The following is a 15,538-nucleotide window of genomic DNA, read 5'->3' on the forward strand; positions in this document are numbered from 1 at the left end:
AACACGAATCTTCATCCCATCACGTATTCAGCCTTATTTAGTTACAGGGATAACATACTTTATTTTGTTCCTCTGTCTGCAAATCTAAATTGATTGTGTAATATCCTGACATCTTGCAATAGGTGAAGGCATTTTTTTCAATCCTCCCAGCTCATCCGAAACGGTTCCCAAAGAAAAAGATGGGACAACGCATTCCAAAACAGGAAAGATGATATTAAGCCCACGATCTGGAATTGTTTTGCATGATGAGCTGGGAGGATTGAAGAAAATAACATTAAAAATCATGATTGAAACCGACACCATTTACAAAGAGAAAGATGGAAGCATGAAAAAAATGAGTGATGGGCTGAAGAGTTTTTAATTTTATTATTATTTTATTATTAATATTGTTTAATTTACTTTTTATTTAGTTACAGAATAACATATTTTACTCTACAGGCATCAAGTAAACACTTGGTTAACATTTATATATGGGACAATAAAGGAGGGGGCAGGAGATTTTTGTCCTGCTTTGTACTCCTACCAGTAGCTCCTTCACTTCGAATAGCACAGGCTACAACTGTCCACACCCTTCAACACTTGCTCCATTTAAGCTTGCAGTCCATGATAATAACCACTAACATAACAACATCATAGGTTAGTACATGTGTTTTGCCTGATCAAAATATGTAACCAAGCCAGGCTCAACTTGGCAGTTTCACCTTATTCCTTAGCAAACTAAAACTACTATCTAATTCCCTGAATGACACAAGTTTCAGGGTCGAATGTCTTTCTCTTTTAGCACAGCAACAATACTTACATTCATGGTTGCTTGTTTTCCCAGCTTGTAATCCTCGACTAGAATCTTTGTCACCTTATCATGTAACTCGTCCATTACTTTTTCTCCAAATTGGTATGAGATCGATGGCTCAGAAAATGCTCTCACGTTTTTAGCTCTCACTTCTAGACTAGCCCATGCACCTCCAAGCTCCAATTCGATTGTGTCTATGAACTCAACTGTGAAAGAACCCTCTTTCTCCACTAAATCCTAATCTTCTTCTTGGGATGGAGTGATGGTTGGCATTGAAGGAATCTAATTTCTCCCCATCAATCAGTCCTTACTGATTCTATTCACTAGGATTTAGTTTATGTCAAATTAAGTAACTCGATCAATAAATAAGCATATCTTAGTTGTATAAATCCATTTGTGAAATTAAAAAATTCAAGTCTCGATGTATAGAATAATAATTAAAAGAAAAGATAAAATTTAGTAAGATTTCACCTTTGAAATCAGGTAAGGTATGTTCTTGGATAGGACTTCAAAGTGGTAGATGCTTTCTTTGCCTATGGGATCCCAAGTTTCCTTCCATTAATTATGAAGAGGATGCATCCGTTAGGTACCATCTCTGCAGATCAACATTTCAAGAACAAAAGGAAGTCCACTTGAAACTGGGAAAGGTATGCCTTAGAGACTGCACGAGGGTTGATTTCTGATATGTGGTTAATACTTATTTATTGATTCATATAAATATTAATATTTTTATGATGATTTATATTTATTGATATTGAAATTTATTATATTTAATAAATATTATGATATTTATAATTTTTAATTGTAAATATTATGATATTTATGATATTATAATTTTTTTATGTAAATCAAGATTTCTTCACATTGATATGCCTTTTTCTCTCAAAGGGATGGAAAAGGGGTGAAATCACATTTACAATATTGTCAAAAGCTGTCTTTGTTGGCTCTAAGTAAATAATGGCATTCATTATTATTTGATTTTGAAAGGGTTTGGTTATGGAATGGCATTTTTTAAAGTTAATTATATTATTATTTATAATAATAATTTTTTTCTCAACAATTCAATAAATTTTATTGATAATGAGATAATTACAAAAAGAACTGCAGCCCAAAGGGAGGGAGCTGGGACAAAAGACTTAAGACCTCCTGACTATTAACAATTCCACATAAAGATCATAAGAACAAGAAGTGAGAACTTAACAAAGAAAACGAAGATCTCACAACAGTGATTTTAATCTTCAGTGGAAAATTTATAATAATATTATTATATCAATTATATTGATTCACAATTATATATTTTAATACGTTGACAAAATATATTACGTAATATAAAATTTTTTAAAATATTCGTGAACAATAACTCATATATATATATATATATATATATACTATTTACCTTACCTTTTCACATTTACAAATCTCTATCAAATAGTGACATTCATTAATTATCAATATTGAAAGGTAAAAAGTATAAAATAGGAAAGATAATTGCTTGGATTGGTGGATTCCAAATTCCATGAAAGGTTCTTTTTGCATAAAGTTTATTCATTTTTTAAAAGTCAATAAGGCCATAGAAAGGCTAACCTAAAGCATCTAATTACGGGTGGTTTGCCCAATTAAGCATCAAATACCACAAAATTAATGGAACCAATAAAAAGAACTCACGTTTAGCCCAATTCATTTTGGTGCAGGCCAATTTACAGCAAGCATATGCCAAAATTAAATAGTTTTAGGTTCTGCTATATCACAATACAAATTTCTACAAAACCCAATTTCCCCAACTAATCATTTTCAATTTATTTATAAAAAATTGATGATTATAATTATATATATATATATATATTAAAAATGCCACTTGGCATCTTAGTATCAAGAAAAACAAAGTTTCAAGATTCTTTCATGTCATAGCTCTACTTAATCTAAAGACTTATACATGGTCAATTGACATTTCTCCTTATTCCTTACAGCAAATTCATACTATTATTTATGCCATTGGTTCTGATTCTTTGCCAGCTTCAAGTCAGAGTTCTTTCTTTTTCAGCACAACAGCAATGCTAATAGTCTTGGTTGCTTCTTTTCCATGCGAGAAATCCTCCACAAGAATCTATGTGGTTAGAGACAGAGTTAGCCAACTTTTATTGGGAGGTTAAAAATGAGAAAGGTTTAAGGATTAAAAATTTTTAAAACTAATATGTTGAACTTAAAAAATAATCAAAAGATTCATAATAAATAATAATTTTATATAACATATAAATCAAAGAAATAAGAAAAGAAAAACTTACAGCAGTTTTACAAGTATCAAATTTTACTTGAAAAGCATCTATTTCTTCAAGATTGAACCTAAGACACTTTGATTCATATTACTCTTTTTCATAATTTGAAGTATTGAGGCTTGATGACTCAAGTGTAGGAAAATTATTTAGAACTTACTCGTACTTTAATCAAATCTTTTTTTTTTTGTGAAAAGTGTTTTTATTGAATCTCTTATTGACCAAAGACTCCTAAACTACTCGAAAACTTATACAATTACATGAAAAAAACACTCGAAAAACTTGATAGCGGCTCAAAGAGAACAAAAACACCCAACGACCAAAAGAAGTGCAAGACATGAGACCACTAACATCAAAAAACCTAAGATCAGATACTAATCAATGTATAGCCAACATCCAATATTCTAATTTTATTTCTATCTAAATTTAGAATACTAAATATAAAACTATAATGTATAAAATATAAATAGTTAAATACGATATATAAGATTTTACACAATGGTTAAATATATAAATAATTAAATAATATAAGTAAAAAAAGAGATAAAAGAAAATTTTACCACTTCTTAATTTCACACAATGATGGTGAGTGGTTTCCATCATTCTTTATCTACACTCAGAAGCTCATAAATTTCTTTTGAATAATGAAATGTGTTTTAATGGTGAGTTACAGAGAATAGATTAAAATAAAAATAAAATGACAAAAGAGAAAAAGAAAGAGGGAAAAAGAGGTGTGAAGAAACTTAAATTAGGGTAAAGTTAAGTAAGGTTTATGAGGTCATTTTATTATTTTTTATTTATATTAATAATAAAATAAAATATTATTTTGAGAGAACCATTAAAAATATATAGTAAATAAATAATTCCATAAGTTTTTGAAGGGACCATTAAAACATATATATAAATAAATAATTCTAAAAATTTTTGGAGAAGCCATTTATATATATATATATATATAATAATAATAATAATTTTTAAAATATTTGGGGAGCCTTTTTGTTGCATTACCCTCCGCCCTTGTGTGTGGCCTTGTCGTATAGCTTGTCCATCACCTCCTCCCCGAACTGATGTGACAAAATGGGCTCCGAAAAGCATCTGTGGCCTTTGATTCTTGATTCTAGGCTCGACCATCCATTTTGACACCCAATCCCCAGTGCAATTGTGTCAATGAACTCGGTTGTCAAAGAACCTTCCTTGCCTGCCAAGTACTCAACTTCTTCTTGGGAGGGATTGTAGTAGGGTATATTGAAGGAACCCTAATTTTTCTTCATCAATCAATCCCTACAACTACAAATGGCCAGGTAATTGAGTAAACAATCAAACGTTATTGACTGAAAAAGAAGTGAAAATTTGGCATTTTACCTGTGAAACCAGGGAGGATAAGGCCTCGGCATGGAAGAAGATCCCATTTGTAGCAGCTATCTTTGTTTGCGGGATCGGCAGTTTGCCGTCCATTAAACATCAAGACCATACGGCCACTAGGAGCGAGCTCTTGACATAGCTATTTAAAGAAATAAACAAAAAATATATATTTTAAGTATAATTTAACAGAATCCCATCTCATTTTGGATTGCAAACAGAGAAAAAAAAGAATATCAATTTAGGTGAAGGAAATACTCTGAACAAAGGAGAGGAGAAAATTGCTATGTTAAGAATGCAGGATTGACGGTCTCGACATGATCCTACCCTCTCTCTTTTGGACATGTTTACAAGTAATTTACTTGTTTGTTTTGGTTATGGCTGCCACTTTTAGCTGCAATTTAAAGATAAATTTGTGAACTGAGTAGAATCTCAAGCTTTCCATAGCAAAAGTAAACAAGTAAATTACTTGTAAACATATCCAAAAGAGAGAGGGTAAGATCATGTCGAGACCATCAATCCTGCACGATCTTGACATAGCTGTTTTTCTCCATCTCCTTTGTTCATGAAGACCATATCCTTCACCTCCATTGATAATTTCTTTTTTCTCTCATTTGGAATCTAAAGTAACTGTATTTCTTGGAATGCTCCCAAGTACTTAAAAACCATCTTGCTTCGTGTGGTTTATATAATAACTAGCACAAAGCAACTCGCCATTGCTTTGCTTTTCTCTCTAGTGATTATGTGATATCCTGACACTGGCACGATTTTTAATATTGGTGGAAACATTTTTCAATTCTCCCAACTTATCATGCAAAACGACACAAACAATTTCACTACGTGGGGCTTAATATCATCTCTCCTTTTGTTGTATGGCTTGTGCCATCCTTTTCTTTGGGGACATGCTTCATACTCCTTATTTTACTTGATATTTATAATTTTTTATTATAAATTTAAATAATAGAATTATATTTTACTTGTACATATTTTAATTTAATCATTTTAATTGTGTTAATCGAATCAATTGTATAAATAAATTATAAATTATATAAATTTTAATTATATTAATCGTGTTGTACCGTATAATATTTAACTTGACATATTTAATAAACGTGTTAATTGTATCGTGTCATACTATACGTTTATTAAACATATTCGTATATGTGTTTAAGATCTTGATACGATTAATTAATTATGTCATCTTCGTATTTACTCGTATAATTATTCATATATCATATTTACACAAAACAGTTTAAGATACCAAAACACGAATTATCAAATTTAATTCTGTCATATGAAGACAAATCTCTACCAAACCCAATTTTCTCAATAAGTCACTTTCAATTTATTTGTAGCAAATATATATATAAATTAAAAAATATCACTTGACATCTTAGTTCCGAGAAAACAAAGTTTCACAAGATACTTTCGTGTCATTGCTCCACCTCTCACATATTGGCAGAGCCCAGAAATGATGTGTATGCTGATGATAATATTGATGAAGTACCTATCAGAGGTACACTATCCATTCAGGAAATATATCATAGGTTCTTGACTGCTGTAGCTGAACCTGCTTCATATAGTGAAGCTGCTAAGCATCCAGAATGGATATTTGTAATGAAGGAAGAGCTTCAAATGATTAAAAAGAGTGGAACCTGGTCATTGGTTGATTGACCACTTGATCAAAACATAATTGGAGTTAAGTATATCTTTAAAAAGAAGCTTAATCTAAATGGGAGCCTCAACAAATACAAAGCTCCACTGGTTGTGAAGGGATACAATCAGCTTCCTAGTGTTGATTACTTGGAGACCCATGCTCTAGTGGCTAGATATGATACATTACGTCTGTTGCTTGCACTTTCAGCTGCTATGGGTTGGAATGTATGTCATCTGGACATTAAATCTGCATTTCTCAAAGGAATGCTTGAGGAAGAGATCTATGTTCAACCACCTGAAGGTTTTGAATTAGCTTCTGATCAGAATAAAGTTTACAAACTGCATAAGGCCTTATATGGCTTGAAGCAAGCCCCCGGATCATGGTACAACAAGATCGACACTTATTTGACACAGTAAGGCTTTGTTAAGAGTTGTAATGAAGCTACACTCTATGTAGTAAGTCTTGAAGGTAAATCTCCTTTGATTATCTCACTTTATGTGGATGACTTGTTGGTTACAGGAGGAGATGTTGCTGTCATGAATGAGTTTAAGCAGAAAATGTTTAAGGAATTTGACATGACTGACATAGGGGCTATAAATTACTTCTTGGAACTCAAAATTAAGCAGAATGTTGATGGTATAATATTATCATAAAAGAGTTACATCATGGAAGTCTTGAAAAGATTTCACATGGATCAATGTAAGCCATCTGCAACTCCACTTGCTGTTAATGAGAGGTTCTCTGCTAAGAGTGGTAGCAGACTTAATGATCTTTCTCATCTCGTCCTGACATCATGTTTCTAATCAGCTTGTTATTGAGGTTTATGAAGGAGCCTACCAATTTTCACCTTGCTGCAGCAAACCAAATCCTGTTTTTCATGGTAAGACAAAGCATATCCAAGTTAAGCACCATGCAATTAGGGATGCTGAACAACAGGGAAATGTCAATGTGCGGTACTGTCCATCTAAAGACCAGTTAGTAGATATAATGACAAAGATACTGCCTAAGCGAAGACTTGAATTCCTCATAAGCAATCTGAATGTGCTAGATACAAGTCTTAAAGAGGAGTGTTATGAAGTTAAGACTTGTATGTATTCAGCACGTGGACAGCATTTTAATTAAGTTTGCTTTTGTATATTATATCCGTTTGCTTCATTGTACTGGTCATGAAAAATGCTTGTGTTACCCCTGTTCCTTACGTGTTCAGGTGCATGTAATTAGGCTAAACACTTGTTTTGCTGTTTTACAAGTGTCCTTCATGCATGTTTTGTATATAAGCTTTATGTTTATCATTAATGAATCAAATCAGTATACAACCTTGTTATCATACTCGACTTTCTCTTGCTCTTTGTTAGCTTCTATTTTTCATGTACTTAACAGAACTTTTAGCCTAAGTTCATCTCAAGAAACCATAACAGTATTTCCTTCACCTCCATTGTTTTTCTCTGTATTGATTGTGTGATATCTTGACACTAGCGGGCTTTTTAACATAGCCTTCCTTCGTCAGACATTTTTCAACCCTCCCAGCTCATCATGCAAAACGACACAAACAATTTCACCTTGTGGGCTTAATATCATCTCTCCTTTTCTAGTATTATATGTCCCATCCAGTTTGATTAATTTAATTGATTTAGTTAAATTCGTTAAAAGGTTTGATTAAGTCGATCTTATCTATTTACTTTGGTTAAAAAATTTTTAAATTGGTTAACTAACTTAATTGACTTTGAAATTAGTATATTTTTAAGGGTTTATATTACATATATGCACTCACATAATTTTTTTATACATATATATAAATGAAGGGTTAGATTTAATCATCAAAAGGGATTTCCTTATCTATATTCACTCTCACATTTATTCTATACTTCTATTTGAATAAATTATTTCTATTTAATCATCAAGCATCAAAGAATAAAAAAATAAAATTCACTTTATTTAAACATTAATATTATTGATATAAATATAATAAAATTCAATTGGTATTTTCACCTTATTCCTTGGCAAATCAATATACTATCAAATACCCTGAATGACACAAGTTTCAGGGTCAGATGTCTTTCTTTTTCAGCACAGCAACAATATTGACAACCATGGTTGTTTGTTTTCCCAACTTGTAATCTTCAACCACAATTTGTGTCACCTTCTCATATAACTTGTCCATTATTTCCTCTCCAAACTGGTGTGAGATCCATGGTTCAGAAAATGCTCTCACGTTTTTGGCTCTCGATTCTGCACTCGCCCATGCTTCCCCAACCTCCACTTTGATTGTGTCTATGAACTCAACGGTGAAAGAACCCTCTTTCTCCACTAAATCCTCAACTTCTTCTTGGGATGGAGTGAAGGTTGGTGCATTGAAGGAATCTAATTTGTCTTTATCAATCAATCCCTGTTTGATTATATTCACTTGGAATTATATTATGTCAAGTTAAGTAACTCGATCAATGAATAAACACATCTTAAATGTATAAATTTACTTGTGAAATTAAAAAGTTCTACTTTCAATGTATAGAATAATAATTAAAAAAAAGGATAAAATTTGATAATATTTCACCTTCGAAACCATGTAAGATATGGCCCTGGATAGGAGTTCAAAGTGGTACAGACTTTCTTTGCCTATGGGATCCCCAGATTTCCTTCCATTAATTGTGAAGAGGATGCGTCCGTTAGGTACCATCTCTGGTGATCGACATTTCAAGAACAAAAGGAAATCTTCTTGAAATTGAGAAAGGTATGCCTTTCTTACTTTAAGAGGGCTGGTTTCTGATATGTGGATACTCCCCTTGTTTAGTGGTAACCCTCTTTCACATGTGATTTTTGGTGCCTTTATCATGGGTTCCAAATGATTAGTCAAAATGCATTCCATGAATTATACCCAAATTTCTATTTGTATTAAGTTAAAAGTATATATTTAGGGTAATTCATGAATATATAATGCTGTAAATAACCTTTTTAACAAACAAATTAAGTTGATAATTGTAAAATTCAACATATATATGATAGTTATAAGTATAGAAGTCTGACCCTTAAATATATAAAATAAATTAGATAATCGTATGGTGATACTCATTCTGAATCAAATTAGTTTAAAATAATAACTATGTTGTTAGTGATTTTTTTTATCTTTTGAAATACTTATATTTATATGTAAATAATAGTTATAAGTATGAATTTTCTGATCCCTCTAAATATAGAAAGAATTCAAACAAAAATATTCGTGTTAAAAATATGAATGTATCCGACGCTCATCAAATCTCATTAAACCTAAAGATGCTTTTATCAGAAAAACTATAAAAAATCTCACCTTAGAGAGCCAATGTATCCCATAAGACGAATGCACAAGATGCATGGAGTTCCGAGGGAAAAGCCTGTCATAAAAGGAACCAGGAGCACCCATGGCAAACCGTGGAACATCCTTATATTTTTTCTTGAATGACAGACAACCCTTTGAACAGTGTGTTAAAATCATTCCCCACCAAATCATTCAGGTAAAACTGGATTTCCGACATCTGGCATTCCGATCCACCGCAATTCTTCGCCACGCTCTCTAACACCGTCGACATCACCGTGAAAGTGTTGGGACCCGAAGAACAACCCAAGTCAGCCACGTTGAAAAGTACTTCGCCGGGGCTCGAACAGAACTTTTCTTTCAACACAGACTCGACTACCTTGTAAACCATCGGCTGTGCCACGGCTGCCAGCTTGTCCTGCATTTAACAAATATAAAACTTGAAAACATATAAAAAAGAAGAAAAAGAAGAAGAAGAAGAAGGAAAGGGAAAAGACCGTCAATCCTGCACTCTGGACATAGCTGTTTTCTCCATCTCCTTTGTTCATGAACACCATATCCTTCACCTCCATTGTTAATTTTTTTTTTCCTCTCTGTTGGAATCTAAAGAACTGTATTTCTCTGGAATTCTCTCAAGTGCTTGAAAACTATCTTGCTTTGTGTGGTTACATAATTACTAGCACAAAGCAACTCGCCATTGCTTTGCTTGTCTCTGTATTGATTACGTGATATCCTGACACTGGTACGCTTTTTAATATTGCTTGTCTCTGTATTGTTAAGCCCAGGTTGTGGAATTGTTTTGCATGATGAGCTGGGAGGATTGAAAAAAATAAAATTAAAAATCATGATTGAAACCAACACCATTTCTAAAGAGAAATTTATTATTATTATTATTATTATTTATACATAGTATTTAATTTATTCTTTATTTAATTGCAGGATATGTACACGTTTATACTTATGAAATTCATGCTTTTTAAAGAATAAATTACAAGATAACATGTTTACACTATAGGCATTAATTAGACAATTAAAATTCATATGTAAGACAGGAACGAGGGGAAAGATTTTTGTCCTGTAAAAAAATTCATATATAATTAAAATTCCTATATAAGTATTTCCTTCATGGCATTGGATGTTTTTCTCTGTATTGATGGTGTGGAAGACCAACACCGGCACGCCTTTTGATATGGCCGTCCTTGCTTCAGACATCTTTCAATGCTTCCAGCTGATCATGCAAAACAATTTCACCACGTGGGCTTAACGTCATCTGTCCTTTTTTTTGTACGGCTTGTCCCGTCGTTTTCTTTGGGAAACTTTATCTGCCGACATCATCGTACTGGTGTGAGCAGAATTTGGACAAAGGTCGAATTAATCTAAAAATTCGGTTAATTCTGTTATATGCTAATTTGGTTAAGTCAATTAAATCGAACAAAAGGTTCGATTAAGTGAGTATTTTTAAGGATTCAAGCCCAACCACTGACCCAGCATTTATTTGACTTAAACCACATGACTCTCAAAAATTTAAGCTCAAATTGTTAGTAATGGTGGGCTTAGATTGTTATATAAGTTTTAACAATCACATTCACATTAGATGTGTGATGTTAGGTATCATAATTTTATCAATTCATGAGATTAAGAGTTTTTCTAATTTTATTTTTTTAAGTAATAGTATTTAATTTAATTTTTATTTGATTATATAGATAACATATTTTATACTATAAACATCAAATGGGCAATTGACAAAAATTTATATATATGGATACATTTGATTTTTTTTAGCAAGAATATCCATGTTATCTTAGCAAAAATTTTTGTCATCTTAAAAATTATTATACTTGAAAATAAAGCAATTGGCCATTTTTCTATGAAATTAAAAATTTTTGTCATCTTAAAAACAAAATATTTTGAGTCATCGTTTTCTATAAAATTTGATGAAAACAAAACATTTTGAGTTGTTATTTTCTATTAGATTTAATAAAAATAAAACATTTTGAGCCATCGATTTTTATGAGATTTTTGTCATCTTAAAAATTATTATACTTAAAAATAAAGCCTCTTGGCATCTTAGTATGAAGAAAAACTAAGTCTCAAGATACATTCATGTCATACTATTATTTCTCCCATTACTTTTTATTCTTTTCTGCAATGTAATTTGCTGAATGACCCAGAAATTAAGTCCAAGTCTGATTTGTTTTCTTTTTCAGCACAACAACAATGCTAATGTTCTTGGTTGCTTCTTTTCCCTGCTTGTAATCTTCAGCTAGAATCTCTTCGGCCTTATCAAATAGCTTATCCATCACTTCTTCTCCGAACTGGTGAGACAAAACGGGCTCTGAAAAGCATCTGTAGCCTTTAATTCTTAATCCTGGGTCGGACCATGCATTCTTACCTCCAATCTCCAGCACAACCGTGTCACTAAACTCAGTTGTGAAGGAACCTTCCTTGTCTATCACACGCTCAACTTCTTCTTGAGAGGGATTGTAGTAGGGTACATTGAAGGAGTCTAATTTCTCTTCATCAATCAATCCCTATATGTATGGACCAAAACTGAAATCAAAATTAAGTAAATATAATAATCATGAAGGTTAATTACATTTTTGCTATCCGAATTACATTTCGTTAAGTAGATTATATATTGGACGTGTTCTTATTAACTAGTATTTTTTTATCACAATATTTATTTAACTAACAAGATTAATTTTAATTAAAAATTATTTAACGAAAATAAAATCAAGCATCTAATCACGAAATTTTAAATTTCAAATACTAAATTAAATATTTGATCATTGTTCGGATATCAAATGTGTAGTTAATCCTAATCAAAACATTTGACCCTCTTTTGATACTTAATTATATATATCTCTGCAATTATAATGAAAGAACTTAATTAGCCATAGATTAGGTGAAAATTTTGGTATTTCACCTCTGAAACCAAGTAGGATAAGGCCTCAGCTAGAAGATCCCAAAGGTAGCAGATGTCTTTCTCTGTGGGATCTGCAGATTGCCGTCCATTCAGAATCAAGACCATACGGCCGTCAGGTGCCAGCTCTGGAGATCGAAATCTCAAGACTGAAGAGAAGTCTTCTTCAAACTGGGAAAGATATGCCTCTTTTACAGCAGGAGGGCTGGTTTTAGACATGTAGATCTTCCCCTTGTTCAATGGTAACCCTTCTTCGCTTGTGATTTTTGGTGCCTTGGAAATTCGTCCGAAGTCAATCATACAAGGTTGATGTATTATGCGAAAAGTATACTAATAAATTAAAGAAAAAATGGCACACCTTGGAGAGCCAGTGTACGCTGTAACAGGAATGCACAAGATGCATGGAGTTTCGAGGGAAAAGCCGGCCATGGAAGGAACCAGGAGCACCCATAGCAAACCATGAAACATTCTTATATTTCTCTTGAACGACGGATAACCCTTTGAACAGTGTGTTGAAATCGTTGCCGGCTAAATCATTCAAGTGAAACTGGATTTCTGGCATTTCGCATCCCAATTCACCGCATTTTTCCACGATGCTCTCTATCACTATTGACATGGATTCAAGAGGTTGGGGACCTAAAGCACACCCCAGGTCAGCCACGTTAACAACTTGAAGTGGGGCTGAATGAGTTCCTTTGAAGAGAGATTGAACTGCCTTTTGCACCATCAGCTGGGTTTTGGCTATCACTTTTAGCTGCATTGAAGCAAAGTTCGTAAAATGATTAATAAACAAGTAAAGAGAGAGTGAGAGAGAGATAGAGAGGGGTAGGATCATGTGGAGACCGTCAATCCTGCACTCTTGACATAGCTGTTTTCTCCATCTCCTTTGTTCATGAATACTATATCCTTCACCTCCATTGCTATTTTTTTTTTCTCTGTTGGAATCTAAAGTAACTTTATTTCTTTGGAATTCTCCCAAGCACTTGAAAACTATCTTGCTTTGTGTGGTTTATATAACTAAATAAAAGTATGTTATCACTGTAACTAAATAAAAGTTGTGATTAATTTTTTTTTTGTTTAAGTGTGATTGACAATTTAATTAAATTCATATTTTCTAATATAATTTTAAACTTGACTTAGTTTCTTTCAATAGGATGAATTATAATTTACGAAAACAAATTAAGGTTTAAAAATACACTTATGTGTAAAAGAGGTGAAGGGAATATTCTTTGCAAAAATAATTAACATTAGGACAGTGTTGGATGAGTACAGCCAGTGTTTGGGCTGCCTTGCAGAGGGGTGGCAAGAGAGATCCTATGTGTTGCATCGATATGATCCGAGAAGAAATTGGAGCAGACTAATGGCTTCAATAGATTCGTCATATGTTGTGGTACTTTATACTGTGTTGATGTGTGGTTATCTCTATCTGTGGATAGGTGTTGTTAAGGTATATGTAAGACTTACATTAATGGGCATATGTAATGCTTACAACATGGGCAGATTTAGGTTGATTGATTGTGTAATAGCCTGTCACTTACTTTTATTTAGTAACAGGGATAACATACTTTATTTTGTTTCTGTCTGCAAATCTAAATTGATTGTGTAATATCCTGACATTTCTCAATAGACTTCCTTGGTGAAGACATTTGTCAAAAAGGAAAGATGATGTTAAGCCCAGGTTGTGGAATTGTTTTGCATGATGAGCTGGGAGGATTGAAAAAAATACAATTAAAAATCATGATTGAAACCAACACCATTTCTAAAGAGAAAAACCATGATTGAAAGATGGAACGATGAAAAAAAAAATAAGTTTTTAATTTTATTATTATTATTTATTAATAGTATTTAATTTATTCTTTATTTAATTGCAGGATATGTACATGTTTATACTTATGAAATTCATGCTTTTTAAAAAATAAATTACAAGATAACATGTTTTACACTATAGGCATTAATTAGACAATTAAAATTCATATGTAAGACAGGAACGAGGGGAAAGATTTTTGTCCTATAATAAAATTCATATATAATTAAAATTCCTATATAAGTATTTCCTTCGCGGCCTCCGATGTTTTTCTCTGTATTGATGGTGTGAAAGACCAACACCGGCACGCCTTTTGATATGGCCGTCCTTGCTTCAGACATCTTTCAATGCTTCCAGCTCATCATGCAAAACAATTTCACCACGTGGGCTTAACGTCATCTGTTCTTTTTTTGTACGGCTTGTCCCATCGTTTTCTTTGGGAAACTTTATCTCCAGACATCATCGTACCGGTATGAGAAAAATTTGGACAAAAGTTGAATTACTCTATAAATTCGGTTAATTCTGTTATATGTTAATTTGATTAAGTCAATTAAATTGAACAAAAAATTTGATTAAGTGGGTTTTATCAATTCATGGGATTAAGAGTTTTTTTAATTTTATTTTTTATGTAATAGTATTTAATTTAATTTTATTTGATTATAAGGATAACATATTTTACACTACAAACATCAAATGGGCAATTGACAAAAATTTATATATATAGATACATTTGATTTGTTTCTTACCAAGAATATCCATATCATCTTAGCAAAAATTTTTGTTAACTTAAAAATTATTATACTACAAACATCAAATGGGCAACTGACAAAAATTTATATATATATACATATATATATATATATATGGGTTTTTGATGTGTCATGACTGTTCCTGTCTTATTATGGGTTAACTGGTTTTTTGAATTTTTAGCGTGTCACGGCTGTTCCTAGCGTGTCACGGCTGTTCCTGGTGTGTTGTCAGTTAACTAAATTTTTGGGTTTTTTGCGTGTCACGGCTGTACCTGGCGTGTTGTGGGTTAATTGATTTTTTGGGTTTTTAGCGTGTCACAACTGTTCCTGACGTGTAGTTAATTAACTGGATTTTTTGGTTTTTGGCGTGTCACGGCTATTCCTGGTGTGTTGTGGGTTAACTGGTTTTTTAGGTTTTTAGCGTGTCACGGCTATTCTTGGAGTGTTGTGGGTTAACTGGATTTTTGGATTTTTAGCGTGTCACGGCTGTTCTTGGCGTGTTGTGAGTTAACTGATTTTTTATGGTTTTACCGTGTCACGGCTATTAGTGTAACGAGTCAGTAATTACAGTGATTGACGTGTCACAACATTTGACTTGATATGTTTGACGTGTTATGACATTTTACTTGATATGCATGGTGTGTAACAACATTTATTTCTTTCTTCAGTATACCTTGTTTCCACATTATGTGTTAACTCA

General features: G+C 32.4%; 1 protein-coding gene, 1 long non-coding RNA gene and 2 pseudogenes across 2 annotated transcripts; all 4 read right to left on the minus strand.

The window, feature by feature from the left end:
* Window positions 1–696: 696 nt before the first annotated feature.
* LOC148760230 (7-methylxanthine methyltransferase 1 pseudogene) lies at window positions 697–1,758 on the minus strand (annotated as a pseudogene).
* A 924-nt stretch (window positions 1,759–2,682) lies between these two features.
* LOC148760231 (uncharacterized) lies at window positions 2,683–5,055 on the minus strand. Its single transcript, XR_016023161.1, has 3 exons — window positions 4,423–5,055; window positions 4,069–4,347; window positions 2,683–2,894 (listed from the first exon to the last, which is right to left on the minus strand). It is a non-coding gene; the product is annotated as an uncharacterized LOC148760231 (long non-coding RNA).
* A 2,993-nt stretch (window positions 5,056–8,048) lies between these two features.
* LOC18585928 (7-methylxanthine methyltransferase 1-like) lies at window positions 8,049–10,149 on the minus strand (annotated as a pseudogene).
* A 1,297-nt stretch (window positions 10,150–11,446) lies between these two features.
* LOC108663908 (putative 7-methylxanthine methyltransferase 4) lies at window positions 11,447–13,291 on the minus strand. The gene is made up of 4 exons (XM_018129798.2): window positions 13,129–13,291; window positions 12,644–13,039; window positions 12,289–12,558; window positions 11,447–11,893 (listed from the first exon to the last, which is right to left on the minus strand). The coding sequence occupies exons 1-4, from the start codon at window positions 13,201–13,203 to the stop codon at window positions 11,537–11,539; spliced, it is 1,098 nt and encodes a 365-aa protein (XP_017985287.2). The 5' UTR covers window positions 13,204–13,291; the 3' UTR covers window positions 11,447–11,536.
* Between the last annotated feature and the right edge of the window lie 2,247 nt (window positions 13,292–15,538).

Source organism: Theobroma cacao, chromosome 10 (assembly GCF_053813885.1).
Source record: "Theobroma cacao isolate CCN51 chromosome 10, ASM5381388v1, whole genome shotgun sequence".
Taxonomy (NCBI): domain Eukaryota; kingdom Viridiplantae; phylum Streptophyta; class Magnoliopsida; order Malvales; family Malvaceae; genus Theobroma; species Theobroma cacao.